This window comes from Ooceraea biroi, chromosome 4 (assembly GCF_003672135.1).
Source record: "Ooceraea biroi isolate clonal line C1 chromosome 4, Obir_v5.4, whole genome shotgun sequence".
Lineage (NCBI taxonomy): Eukaryota > Metazoa > Arthropoda > Insecta > Hymenoptera > Formicidae > Ooceraea > Ooceraea biroi.
In genome coordinates, this window is record NC_039509.1 from 5,669,844 (window position 1) to 5,683,875 (window position 14,032).

The following is a 14,032-nucleotide window of genomic DNA, read 5'->3' on the forward strand; positions in this document are numbered from 1 at the left end:
ATTGGGCAACCGGAAAGTCAGTGCGCATTTGTTGTAGCAAGATTTAAACGCAGAACTTTGTATTAAGATTTAATACAGTTAAATTTAAAGTTTTGTATTTAAATTACAAAATCCGATACGGATTTTCCGATCTGTACTACTACTTAATTTTTGTTATAAAAATATATTTTGAATTCAATCAGTTGTCTTGGATTGTTTTGAATCGATTGTTTTAGATAGAGAGAAAAGCAGATACTTATCTGTAGAGTCAAAAATTATATCATGAAATTAATATTTACAATTGCTAAATATTGTTTTGAATAATATGAAGAGAAATATTTAATAATATTATCATATGTATACCTTTGTTTTTAATAAGAGCTCTTTTCTTTTTTGTGAACACCGCGGGAAAAATATCTCAATCCTAATTTTCATAAATTAAAATTGTATAGAATTACATTAATTTTATTTAAAGAACGTTTGTGGGGATTTAGGGCACAGGTTGACAAATGTGCTCACTTTTTTTCTCATTATTTGTCTCTTTGTTTGGCATTTATACATGTGTATATAGATTCCTATACAAACACGCAACTGTTGGTTCCGTCGAAAGTATCATCAGCGATCACGCATCGGTATATCATTTATTACATCTAGAAAGGTGTATAAACGCATAGGACACTAACAAAATTATATCAAGTATGCTTACACGTAATGTAAATACATATTGCACTTCTGATCGAGAGTGCATATCTTCCATTTCTAAAACAACTCCACCGTTGTATCGGTAGGACTATTTGTGCTACTCATACAATTGTAATATAGTATAGTATAACGGCTTGAAACGTAATTACTTCAATTAACGAAATATTTGGTGTTCTCATTATATCGAAAAAAATGAAAGTGTCTATATTAACTCTAGCTTCCCACACATGGGGGTCTGAAAATTCACGATTTTTGAATGTTTTGAACCTTTTTTCACAAGCGAATATTTTACTACTTTCTTTTTCAAATTTTCTTATGCATATTCCTTGATGTGTGACATATCGATGGAAAAAAGTGATTTAAAATCAGTTGATTTTTTGTCTTATATTTTAACTGTTAAATGTTCGATGTGGAGTAGCCTGTATCCAGTGTGGGAAGCCCGTGAAAAAAGTGTGGAAAGCTAGGGTTAAAAAGAAAGCTTCCACGCGACGGTAAAGTCGAATTCGGATATTCCAAAACCTGACGTCTAATCTTGTCCCTTTGCACAGAAATAACTACTTTTTAACCACTATTAAACGTTCTGTCACGTTCTTGAGTTTACGTTGCATCGTCAAGGAGAGATGCAGCAATAGAATATATAGTGTAAATATTAACTCTATGAAGGTACAAATACAGCTACGTCTACGCGCGTCATTACAAAAATATTAAATCTAGCAAGCGAAGCTAAACGTGGCCCATTTGATTTTACTTGAGACTTTTATTCTGCCTTTTTTCATTGAAAATACGTCTTCTCGGTATTTTATTTATCTCCTTAGCGACGGCCAGCGCTAATTTCCCCATTTGAATATTGTTTATTGTCAATAAATTGTATACTTTTATTGTCGGTAAATAGAATTAATATGTGATTCTCATCGTTCTTCCCATGCGGAAAGTTTGCTTGTCACGCCCATGCAATATAATAAATTTGCATTTCTAGATATTTACTCTGTAATCTGTGTTTGCAACGTGCTAAGTATATGCTTTCAATTCACTAATGCGGATTAATATCTTAATTTCGGATTATAGTCTTCAGCGGTCTCTAATATTTGCCATTCTGCGTGTTGCATAAAGGCTAGCGCGACATATTTAAAAGCAGTTTTTATCGTTTGCATTAATCCACATACACACACGCACGCACATGCACATTTTCACAAATTCTTTTCTCATTCATGTACACAAATATCCGCATATGCATTACAGAAATCTATTTATCGGGACTATCGCGATCCTAAACGTGCAGTAATGCGAAATCTGATACTGAATTCCACTATTACCGCTACATATTACGACAAATTTTCAATTCACGAAAGTGCACAGTGCAGATTTTGTTTCACGTAGTTTAAAACATTTTTACGGGGGAAAGGGGGAGGAAGGTTTCTTGTTTTCTTTTTCCACTTATATGGAAAAATCTGACGTGTTGCTGTGAAATATTCGTACATGCTATTCAGCAATAGTAAAGCTCACGTATTCGGCGCGGTGTACAACAACGAAATAATTTTACTGCGATCAAAATCCTTCACGATCTATGTATAATCTAAAGATTGATTGTTTATCCTACGTGCACTCGTTTCACGAGTTTGCATCGCGTTAAAACTAGAGATGTCATTCAATATTAGTATCCAAGCTTTTGAGCATCATAAAGAATGTAGCGTTTTGAAAATACACTATATGTACTATTAGAGAACATCGTCGTTCAGTAAGCTTAAAGATATCGAAATTGTAATTAGAATTCTAATTAGACGTTACAAATTACAAATTTAACCGATTTAAATTTCCAAGATGGAGATAATTAACTTGATATTAATTTCTTCAATGAAAAAGCGATATGGTTGTCGAGATATTTAATATAAAGAAATATAAAAATAATCATGTCAAAAAGTTTTCACGACATAGATAACGACATTACAATAAAAAATAATAACTAGAATTTCAAAAAATGTTAATGTTTTTTTTTTAGAACACTATGTAGCATAGCTAGATATTTTTGTTTAGGAAGGGGTTTTGTATGCGCTCTCTCTCTTTCTCTCTCCCTCTCTCGCTCTCTTTCCTTGTAGACAGCAAAGTCAAATCATGCCAAGATATCCTTTATATGATATGTTTTTATCCGAATTTACGATTTGGATGTCGATAACATTTTTCTCTTGTATATCGTACGTACGACGTATACCTATGTATAAAAAATGGAATGTACTTTACAAATCGATTTAGATTCACGCAAACTCAAATATTTTTCTCGCATCGATCGCTGCCTACAAGATGAGAATATTTAAGTACAGAGATGACAATGATCGTTTCGAAGACTTTCATACATTTCATTACGGTACATCAGATATGGCAAAGATATTAACTCACGGGTATAATTAATAATTATAGATATAAGAAATTCAGCTTACCATCTACGTGCAGAAAGATTTCCTTCTTACGTTTTCGTCTTTCGATCCATCAAATCCGATTCATTGGTCAGTACAACATTCAATATCTTTTATTTTACACATATGCTTCAATATCAAAGATGTTTTAAGGAATTCTTTCTCTGCAAAGATTACTGTTCCATCACAGATGAAAGCTGTTTTGCAAAATGTAATCAATTTGTAATAATTATTTATCCTCTCTCTCTCTCGCTCGCTCGCTCGCTCTCGTTCTCTCTTTCTCTCTCGATTTCATTCTACAAACTATAAAAATACAAAATACATATATTGTCATGTAATTTTCTCTAATCACGAATCTGCCATTCGAGTATACGAATGGCCACATTCTTGAAAAATACAGGAAATCGTCAAAAGTAGAAGACTTTGATAAATATGAATATCAACTAGAGACGAGAGGCTTGCTCTCGCACTTGTAAATATTCACTATATAATCGTTATTAACATTGCATAGTACATGTATGTGATATGATAAGCTAACAGTACCGAATTTCGCTTTACCAGCTTAACGAAATTGGCGATTTGTGGTATTGTCGAGAATTTGTTTATTGTTATCGGTGTCGCATAAATCTTACGATAAAATTATATGTATATAATATACAGTAGTTAATGTACACAATATGCAATTTTTTTACGAATAGTATATATATATATATATAGATGTATCTACAAGTCCATATTGTCATAGTTAAGTCATTGGCATTCGCCCTATAATGAGGCTTCGGAGTACTTCAATATCCTGATATTAGTAGATCATATGTTTTCATCATCCACGATGAGAGTACTCTGCACATTGTTGCACCTTATTGATAACGCAAATGTTTTAATAGCACAAAGTTTGCTAAAGTTCTTTCTTTTTCTGTTTTCTCATCACAATATTCTTTAAAGAAACATTCTAGCACTATTAAGGATTGAATATACAGTAGCAGAACCATTATAAATTTATCTACTGACTCACGCTACTGATTACTTTATAGAAAGATCAGTTTGGTATGAGCAGTTTATTGAGGCTGTTCTAAGGACCTTGTTAGCGTTGTTTATTCACGATATATACAGTATGCACATATTTTTATTTGCGTAAGACATTGTTGCGCTTACGTAAAAACCAGTAGAAGTAATGCTTTTTTACGTGAATGAGAACTTTACTTAATATGGCAAATTTTTAATAATAATAGTATATCTTACTGAAGAAAACAAAACCACTCAATCGCTGAAAAATAATATTAAGTAAAAGACATACAGTTTACATATTTAAAAAATGTGTATAGGTTTGATGTCATTATTTGGTACAATTTTTAAGTATCATTTTCGATATCATTTTTTACAGTTATCTCTTTAAAAGTACTTCAAAGGAACAAGATATTAGAAGAGTACTGGAATAGACATGACATTCATGTCGTGTTTGAAATAAATTAATTCCGTACGAAGATTCCTAAAGAAATATCACGGATCATCAGAGGAGTTTTATAGGAGCAACAATGTAAAGCTCTTTGACATATCTTGATTATCAGTCAAGAAACGATATAGTCATTAAAGCCAAACACGAAGGCAATTTGTGACTTGATTATTCAATTATTTTCTCTATACAGACTTTTCTTTTTCATTTTTCTTCACGGATTTCTTTTCTATCAGAATCTAAAAATATGTTATTATTAAGAAGATATGAAACTGACAAGAAAGAGAGAATCTTTGTAATATAGTCTCTGTACGTGTACTATATTCAATCAACTTATATCATTTTACAAAACTTTGTTTGATTTATTGAAAAGGAAAAACTTCCATTCATTAAATGCATTTGAAAAGAAGGATCGAAATGATCAATTGGCCTAATTTCTGCGTGAGTTGCGCTAATTGATGGACGGTCTACCGATGAAAGAACTCCCTATACTTCGTTCGTATCATATTTCTTTTCTGATCACAAATAGCACGTTTTATAGTAGATGAAGGCGACTGTATCCTTGCCGAAGGTTCTGCATTCTCTCTCATAATGCACCTGGCCCGGCTCATATCTATCGCCTCGCGGATATTTGTCCAACCTCGACAGATTCCTACACAGTCTGAGATAGCTGTCGTCGAAGGATAATTCCTCCCCACGCTGATTTCTACTGCGTCGACGATAATCGTCGAGTTTTGCCTCGCGACAAGCTCGTTCGCCACGCGAGGATGGGAGACATACGACATCGTCGAGCTCCAAATCCGTTAGATTCTGCAGGCTTTTCGGGTACATGCGTTGTCGCCCCCCCGAAAAGCTGTACGCTTGATCCTCGAAGTTGATAGTTCTGCTGCGCCGCGGCAGAGTTGAGTAATGCGGCCTCTCGTCGCTGCCTTGATTAATGTTGTTTCTCAAAATCGACTTAGAGTCACTTGGACCCGCCGTTGCTAGTAGATCTCGTTTCCAGGCGTCTGCAGAATCGTAATCCGTATCTTCGTACTCGCGTCTCCTAGAGCGACGGGATTTCGTTGTTTCGTTGGTATGATGAACGTGAATATCAGTTCGCAGGTCCTGTGGATAAGTATTGTTGAAGTATTCCACACGTTTCCTTTGCACATTGCCCCTGCGTGGTCTCTCTGCGCGATCGTTCTCTTCGTAACGATGTCGATGACGATTCTCTCTCGCTTCGCGATCAGTAGAGAGAGGAGGATCGTTTCTGGTCACGTCACCGTTGACCAGAAGATCTCTGGGAAGATCGTTTTGACGCGGCGTTTCATCGATCGAACGACGAATCGGCAGCAGACCACGAGATTGCATGAAGTTTTCTACATTCCTGCCAATCTTGTTGGTCTTCTCGGCGAAAATACCGCAATAATCTGACAATTTGCGATGAGCAACGCGCGCGGATGGCGTTGATCGAATGCCGGCTGGCGGATCACTGTAGTAAAGATCCCGCGGATCGTGCTGGTTGGGATAAGCACCACTCGGTAAGGGTTTGTTCGTTTTTTCTAGATTCGACAACCCCCCCGTCAGTGAGGCCTTATACTACCGTGCTTGCGCGTAATCCGGATTCATCTCGTCCAGCTGTTTGCCCTTCGTCTCGGGCACACAGCAAACCACGAAGCATAATCCGCAGACCGCCACGGCAGCGTAAAACCAGAAGGCTCCATGTAGACCAAGGCTCTAGAATAAAATTGCCTCTTTGAAAAACTTTCTGACTCAAGTTATTATTTATAGAATTACGCAAATTGATTATCAATTAATTATAGAAAGCATTATTGTGAATCGGATGAATACAATCTTAAATGTTAGCTTAGATTTAGACAAAGTACTGTAACAAGATAACGTTGTTGCATGAATTAAATGTGTTTGTCCACATTTTTCTTTGTAGATTTTTTAATTCAAGTTTTATATTTTTTATAATTTTTAACTTGGGTTTAATCGTGAAACTTAATCACTTAGTCACAATCCAACTGCAAAGAGTAGTAAAGGAAAACGGTAGACGAAAATGCTATACCTGCTGGAAGTCCATAAAGAGTTTGATTCCAAAGAACGCGCAGAAGTAGCTGAAGCTCGTGCTAATGCTGGAGCCAAGGCCGCGATACTCCAGGGGAAATAGTTCGCCAATCAATAGCCAAGAAATTGGCGATATGCCCAGGGCGAGAGCAGTCGTGAACACCAGCACGCAGAGGAGTGGTATCCAGTCGTGCTGGCCCACTACCGCCGAATCCACGTATCCCAAATTTTGCGTTTGCGATACATAATACGCATAGCTGCCAAAACTGGCGAGCGCCAGGGACATGAAGACAGTACTAGCTATCAGAAGTGGCAGCCTACCGACGATATCAATCAAAAATCCTGCGAAACACACGAGTTCTCATTTAAATGGAACATGGAGCAATACGTGATTATAAATCAAGGAAAAAGAATATTCTTTTAGTAATCTTTGAGATTCGGTTTTGTTTGATAGTTATCGATATTGTATGTCGTACAATATCTATAATAGTACCTGATAGTAAAGCCGCTAATAGTTGTACGAATCCTATCGCTATGGTAGCTCCGTGAGGGTTCATCCCGCCCAGGGTTTGACGAAAGATGAGTACCGCGTAGTAATTAAATGCATTTGCGCCGGAGAATCGCTGGAAGAACATCAGGCCGCACGTGATAGCGATGGGTTTGTACAGTCTTGGTGTAAACACGCTATTCTTGAAGCTCAGTTCATACTGCTTGGCCCTTGAAGCCAGAATGTTCGTTTTGATGACCTGCAAATGTGTCGTTAATCATCATACGAATCCAGAATAATTGTCAGCTCGCTTTTGATATTTATTAGTTGCATCAAGAACACGTTGATTGTCCCGAGGACTTAAATACTAGCAGACAAGAACGATCAGTCTATTGAAAGTTAAGTTATCCGATTTTCCGTGGGAGATTTTCAGAATTACCTGCAGCTCGTGTTGTATATCGACATGTCCTCCGCGTAACCACTGCAAACTGCTGGCGGCCTCGTCGTCTTTACCATTCAGCACGAGATACGACGGCGTCTCTGGTATAAAGAGGGTCCCCAAAAAGAGCATCGACGGTGCGACGGCCACGAGTAGCGCGCTTTGCCGCCAATTCAGATATGTGCCGGCTATGTACGACAGCAAGACGCCGACGTGACCCAACACCTTCAACATCGCCGACAAACATCCGCGGATGCCCGGCATCGAGATTTCTGATATGTACACCTGCCAAAGAAAACTCGCTTGTACGATCGATCAGGGAATTCGGAAATTGGGCAATTCCTTTCTTCTTTCTGAGGACTTTTACCTGAGCCACCATGGTGATCACCGAGCAACAAAGCCCGCCGATGAAGCTGGTAACGTACACTAGTTCCACGCAGGGTGCAACGCCCGTGAGGACCCAGGCCGCGGCCAACGGCAAGGATGTTGCGCGTAGAGCCAGCCGTCGACCCCTTCGCATTATCCAATCGCCGATCATGGCGCCGAACCATGCGCCCAACATGGACAGCGACGCGACCCACGAGGCCTCCTGTTGCGTAACCGAGAAAGCCGACCTGTGTGACAAACGGAGTACACGATTACGATTGTAGGCGTGCGGCAGCATTATTATCCGGACCAGACTCGCGCAATCCAGCCGCGTCCAAAGTGGACGCCCCCGAATATCGGGTATTACTCCCGAGCGTCAGCAGACGTCAGGTGCAAACGTAATCGCTCTTGGTTGCGGCGTCTCGGCCGTCGGGTATTATTTGCGAACAGCTTCCGAGTAGAATTCGCGTGTTGTCGCAGTAGGCGCATTCCGAAATTAGCTACCAGGAGCGTAACGCTCGAGTGAGCTGCGGATGAACGCGTGTTGATTCGTTGTTTCAAATCGAGATTCGAGATTGTTTTACGTGATGCATTTTTCTCGGTTAGAGTATATTTTGCATTTCTTTGTTTTGTTTACTGAACGTGTAAATTCTTACCACGTGTCATTGTTGGATGACTGGTAAAGATGTGGCGGTTGATTATCCAATATAGAATCCAATGCCGGCGAGGTGTAACCTTTGGCCAAACCGGAGGAGAGAGTTCCCATAGATAGTGCCAGGGTTGCTAGAACCTGTTTATACAAACAAGATTTAATAAATTCGCGTGTATTTAAGTGATCTTTAATCCATTAATGATTCATTATTCCATTTCTGAAGAATAGCATTTTATAATGAACAAAAATAAATTAATCTCTTTGCGAACGATGAATCCGTATGTAAACTATCAGCGTAGGTGATGAATCCATATTTGGCAAAAACAATCAATTGCGGCCGATCGACATATATATACAATTGGCAAATGTTTAATTTATGCTTACACACAAGCAAACATTGTGTATGCTTACAATGGATTCATGTATACATGCTTTGATAACAACTGAACAATTCATTTTACAAAAGTATCTCGATAGCCTAGTAATACAGGTAACTCCGGGATAGATAGCCACACGGGAGATGACCAATAACTTTAATTTCCTTACTGACTGCACAGCTGTGTTATCACTCAGTTTGTGGTGAGCTTTAGTTATGTTTGCAATAGGAGGTTTAACGTTTTGCCAAAAAACATCATAATTGTGAAACTATTACCATTTTAAACATTACTGCCTGCTAAAAATTTGTTCACATGTTACTATTTCCACATAAGTCTCAGAAATATCTGACAGAAACCAAGATTTTAGGTTTATTTAGAGCTTACCCCGCGTGTAGCTGACATCGTACAGTTTCCTGTTCGCCATGTTTTATGAAGCTACGAAAACTGTGGTCCTCCCTCTCGGATAATCGGGAGAGATGGCCACTGTAATTCCGGAAGAGTTGGCAACTCGTCGAATTACTATTATCATTATTATTATATTTTCTGCAAAATTTTCTTCCTTTTTTCAGATGCCAAACAAATATATATATAAAACAAGTAACACCCGTAGAAGGGAAAGAAAAAATTTAAAAGACATTATTACCCTAATAGAAATAGTTTTTTAAAAAAATTATACGATTATCTGAAATCACTTTATAGGATATTCTTATCAACGTTGTACACTCATTACTAATTTCGAAGTTTAATTGTGATAATAAATTTAAATTGCGATACGAATATTTATCGATGCGAAAACGTATCTGTATCTTCCTTAAAATCTGTCTATCAACGTTATTTATATAATTGTGAGATCTTCATAATAACAAAAGAATGCGGAGCGAGATAGAAATGCATCCATCGTGCGCGACGATCTTCGGTAATGCATACGCATATCTGGAGCGCAAATTCGTACTCCGCCGCAGGGATGCAACCGGCGACGAACAAATTGCTAGCCGCAAATTGAAAGCTGGGCTTGGCCCCTCGCGAGGAATACTAAACATTTCGCATGGTCGTGCTTATGTGTATGTACATACAACACGTATGTACATATACATGCATGTACGGCGGCTATTTCAAAGTGTCGCAGCAGCGTGTACGTCGGCGCTATATGTATCTCTCGGCGCGACAATGGACGTACGTTCAAGTTCCTCTTGCGTTCCGCATTTGTAACCGTGAGCGCGTATCATTTTCTCGGTAAACGGCGATATAATTTTGTGAAGGATGACTTCATGCGGCTTGAAACACGCACGAAGGCAAATTCATAATTAGGTCCCAACGAAACCACAATTTCTTTTATCACAATAAAAATGTTTAACGGAAATAATGTCATTATTTTACAAACGGGAAGTCTCTTCTGTGTGTCCTATTTTGCGACGATTTTGTTTGTCTCTTTGCTGGCTCGAAAAACGTAAATATCAAACTTTTCGATATCTCATCTCGTTTTATCATCGATATATCTTCACCTCTATACACGCTCAGCATCCGCGATTTTAACACGTGACACAATAAAGCCGGCAAAATACTTTCATGCGGCACGCCAAATTTCGTGCGATGAATCGATACAATTCCAAATACGATTATCTGGTCTAATTCTTTATTCTCCATCTTTTCCCTGTCCTTTTGGGATACATATAATAGATTAGATGAGAAAACTATTACGAGGCAATAGCGTCACTTACACAAATATACAGGGTGTCCCGGGTTTTAACCGACAAACTGTGGGAGCATATTCTACTAGTGGAAATAAGAAAAAATTCTTATATCGAGTTTGCTTAGAAATACTTTATTACAAAGTTGTAAACCAATATTGAAAAGAAATATGAGATAAGTAACAACGGATTTTTTCACAAAAATAAAAATTATCTACGCAATGATTTAGTGACGCATTTCAAAATGTCGTCCTTGCACATCGATACAAGCTAGACATCGACGTAGTACAGAATTTGTTACGGTACGACATTCCTGAAAATTTTGTTGCATCTCAGTAACTGAATTAGTAATTCGTTGCTTTAAATCTATCTGGTACTCTCCTGTTAGGAAATCTACGTTGATACTCTCGTACGGCAGCTCGTGCATTTCCGTCACAGAATCCGTACACGAAATGAATATCAAGTGTATTCCTCATTTGAAAACACTTTTGGCATTCTGATAGTAATTGCTAGTTCACACGACGATTGAAATCTAACAGCTACTGTTGTGAAAGTAACAATCATACTGAATCGTTTCAACATAGTGAACATGAATACATGTGAATACACGTAACATAAACATCCTCGACCTTCCAAATTCTACACTATGTTCCGTTGTTACTTATCTGATATTTCTTTTCAATATTGGTTTACAACTTTGTAATAAAGCATTTCTAAGCAAACTCGATATAAGAATTTTTTCTTATTTCCACTAGTAGAATATGCTCCCGCAGTTTGTCGGTTTAAACCCGGGACACCCTGTATAGGGCGTGACTAAAATATTACGTAATTCCTCGCTCTCAAAGAACGTGCCGCAATAAACCAGAAAGTATTCGCTGTCCTTATATCCTCACTTTATTAATCCAATGCCAAAATGGTCCACTTTTGAAATGATTTCCCTCTTAACTAGTTAGTTTATAGTATAACTAGTTTCTTAATCTACATAATTAATTGCCTAATCCACTCAAGCAAATGTTAAGTGGCTAAGTACCTTATTTATCTCGCCTCACAAAGCACACAGCGCGCCCGCACTGATCCATAAAGTCGTATTGCTCGCGCGATAGCCGTTATAAAAATTCGCCGATATTTCCTATTAAACTCTGACCTTTCGCCGATGCGAACATATAATTTCAGCGTACGCATCGCGAAAGCACCTACCGGCAGTTCGATTTTAATGCACGATGACCCGTCGTAACTCATATTCGCCGGCGAGCGAGCGATACGGCCGCGTGTTCGATAAGGAATTTCAAGCGGCGCCGCCGATCCCACATAAATTTGCATGCACTTTCAATTATCTCGCTTGCTATTAGGAGCGCGCATAAATGCTCGTATTACGCGATTAGACGTGTCGCCGTGTAACCTTTCTATCGTCTCGCCGGAGAGACGCGCGATATCGTCGCCTCTCTGGCGGACAATAAAGCGTGGGTGCTCACTGCAAGCACCCGTCGTAATTAAGGCTTCCTTTTTTTTCTGGCCCTTTTCTTATCTCACCCACGTGCCGACCGTGCGAAAATTGTAATGCAACTCGAAACGTACGTCCTAAGTCGTAAGTCCTTGCGCTCGCGCTTTATCGATTAATGGCACGCGGCTATAAAGACAGGCCGCGCTTAACTCCTTGCGGAGGAGGGAGATGGGGGAAAGGAGAACAAATTTACGACTGCGCTCCCGTTTTCCAATATTAATGCTCAACATTATTGCGATTTGTAATTGCAGTGATATATCGAGCTATGATGACTGTCTCCGATGAGACCATTCGCCTCGCGACAGTACGAAGTGAATTACAACAATTTTTGAACGTGTATCATCGGCCTGGTTATAATCTTAACAATGTTCAATTTAAACGATGTCGTCGTCGATAAAATCTTGAGGCAGGCTCAACAAAGCACCACGGGAAATGCGTCGCATGCTGTCAATCTTAATTATCGCGTAACGCGATGCACGCGAGCAGCAACGAATATAAATTTACGGGTATGTTCAGTCGTAGAGAAGTCGTTTACGTGCACGCTCGTTTTCCTCCCCTATGCTGCCTGGTGAATGGCTTTCTTCGACTAATCATCGGGGATGCACGATGAATAGCGCATTCAGGAAAATGTGGTCATCGGTAATGGCGCCGATAAGTTTCCCGTTTGCGTTGGAGCGGCGCGCGGCGAAGAATTCGGGATATTAATTACGTTTTACGAGATGCGTTGCAAGTAGTGTACGAGCGGCGTTTATCCGTAACGAGCTGATACGCGACGCCGCTGAGGCGAATGGTTCCTATTAACGATACCGAGGGATTTAATGAGCCAAAGAAATGCACGATCGCGCATGCGAACGCCAGCGAGGGTGATTTTTCCCCCTTTTGAACGCAAGAAATTCGCGCCTGTCGCCGAATCGCCGGATCGCTGCTGGCGGAATTATTTTTGGGGGCGCATCTCCCCCTCCGCCTCGTGTACGCTTCTTCTGCAGCCTCCTCCTTTTGCACGCGGGCACGACGTTAAAAGCTCGTTTGCGTCGAGCCGTGCGAATACCCGGGGCAGTTCCGCAAGCGCGAGGACGTGCATCAACCGGGTCGAAGTTAGCCGGGCGAGCCATTAGCTTAAAACTATTAGCCAGCCGTGGCTGAAGGCAGCAGAGAGGAAGGGAGACGAAAAACGAGCTTTAAAAGTCGTCCCGCTTATACGATTATGGTCGGCCCATGCGCTGCGTTAAGTGCGCGCCGGGGACGTGTGGGTGTGGGACGACAGCACGGCGATCTCTCCTCCCCGCAAAAGATTCTCCTCCCTGCCCGATACGCATTTTAAACCGGACCACTCAATTACTCGGCGCTATCTTCTGTGTTTGCATATCAATATAGCCGGTCGCCAGGGAGGAGAGATTCATGGTCCCCCGTCCGCCAGATTATTTGAGCATTCCGGTGCGCAAAGTTGAAAGAGTACAGATTGCAGGAAGGGTAGCTCGTCGAGCAAAAATACTCCATGGTCGTCATAAATTCGGCAGCCGCGCGCGCGAATTTGCCGCGCGCCAAAGCCGCGTCTTCGACAGCCGCTTTCCGCCGTTCTTACGTCTACGACCGTGCAAATCTCCGCGGTACACTCGCGCGCAGCGTTCGCTGCGATATGCTCCAGATTTTATTAATCCGGCGCATTCGGAGATGGTCGTTCGCCATCATTGCAACGTGCGTAAAATACGCATTGGATTTTATTTGCAGCCGTACCTGTGACATGTGCTGCGGCCTCGTCGCCGTCGACGTCATGTGTACCACGGAAGCCCTGGGCATCTTAAAATTGTTCTCGCCCTCCGGTATCGTCGTTACCTGCAAAAAGTAACAATTAATAATATTTAAAGATTTCCTCGAATTTTAGGGAGCAATATATGGGCATTACTCAAGCGTCCAGTCATCATAATTAT

General features: G+C 40.1%; 2 protein-coding genes across 4 annotated transcripts in view; one reads left to right on the forward strand and one right to left on the reverse strand.

Moving 5' to 3' along the window:
- Positions 1–14,032, forward strand: part of LOC105282478 (mediator of RNA polymerase II transcription subunit 20) — a 107,191-nt gene that overhangs the window by 3,497 nt on the left and 89,662 nt on the right. The gene's annotated exons all lie outside the window — the stretch shown is intronic.
- LOC105282479 (facilitated trehalose transporter Tret1-2 homolog) overlaps positions 1,055–14,032 on the reverse strand; it is a 75,513-nt gene continuing 62,535 nt past the window's right edge. For both annotated transcript variants that reach the window (XM_011344451.3, XM_011344450.3), the window contains exons 3-9: positions 13,839–13,937; positions 8,543–8,676; positions 7,888–8,134; positions 7,521–7,805; positions 7,088–7,340; positions 6,596–6,936; positions 1,055–6,261 (exon numbers count right to left, since the gene is read on the reverse strand). In XM_011344451.3, coding sequence (XP_011342753.1) covers positions 6,124–6,261; positions 6,596–6,936; positions 7,088–7,340; positions 7,521–7,805; positions 7,888–8,134; positions 8,543–8,676; positions 13,839–13,937 — 1,497 coding nt within the window. In that variant the 3' untranslated portion in view covers positions 1,055–6,123. The remainder of the gene's footprint in view (positions 6,262–6,595; positions 6,937–7,087; positions 7,341–7,520; positions 7,806–7,887; positions 8,135–8,542; positions 8,677–13,838; positions 13,938–14,032) is intronic.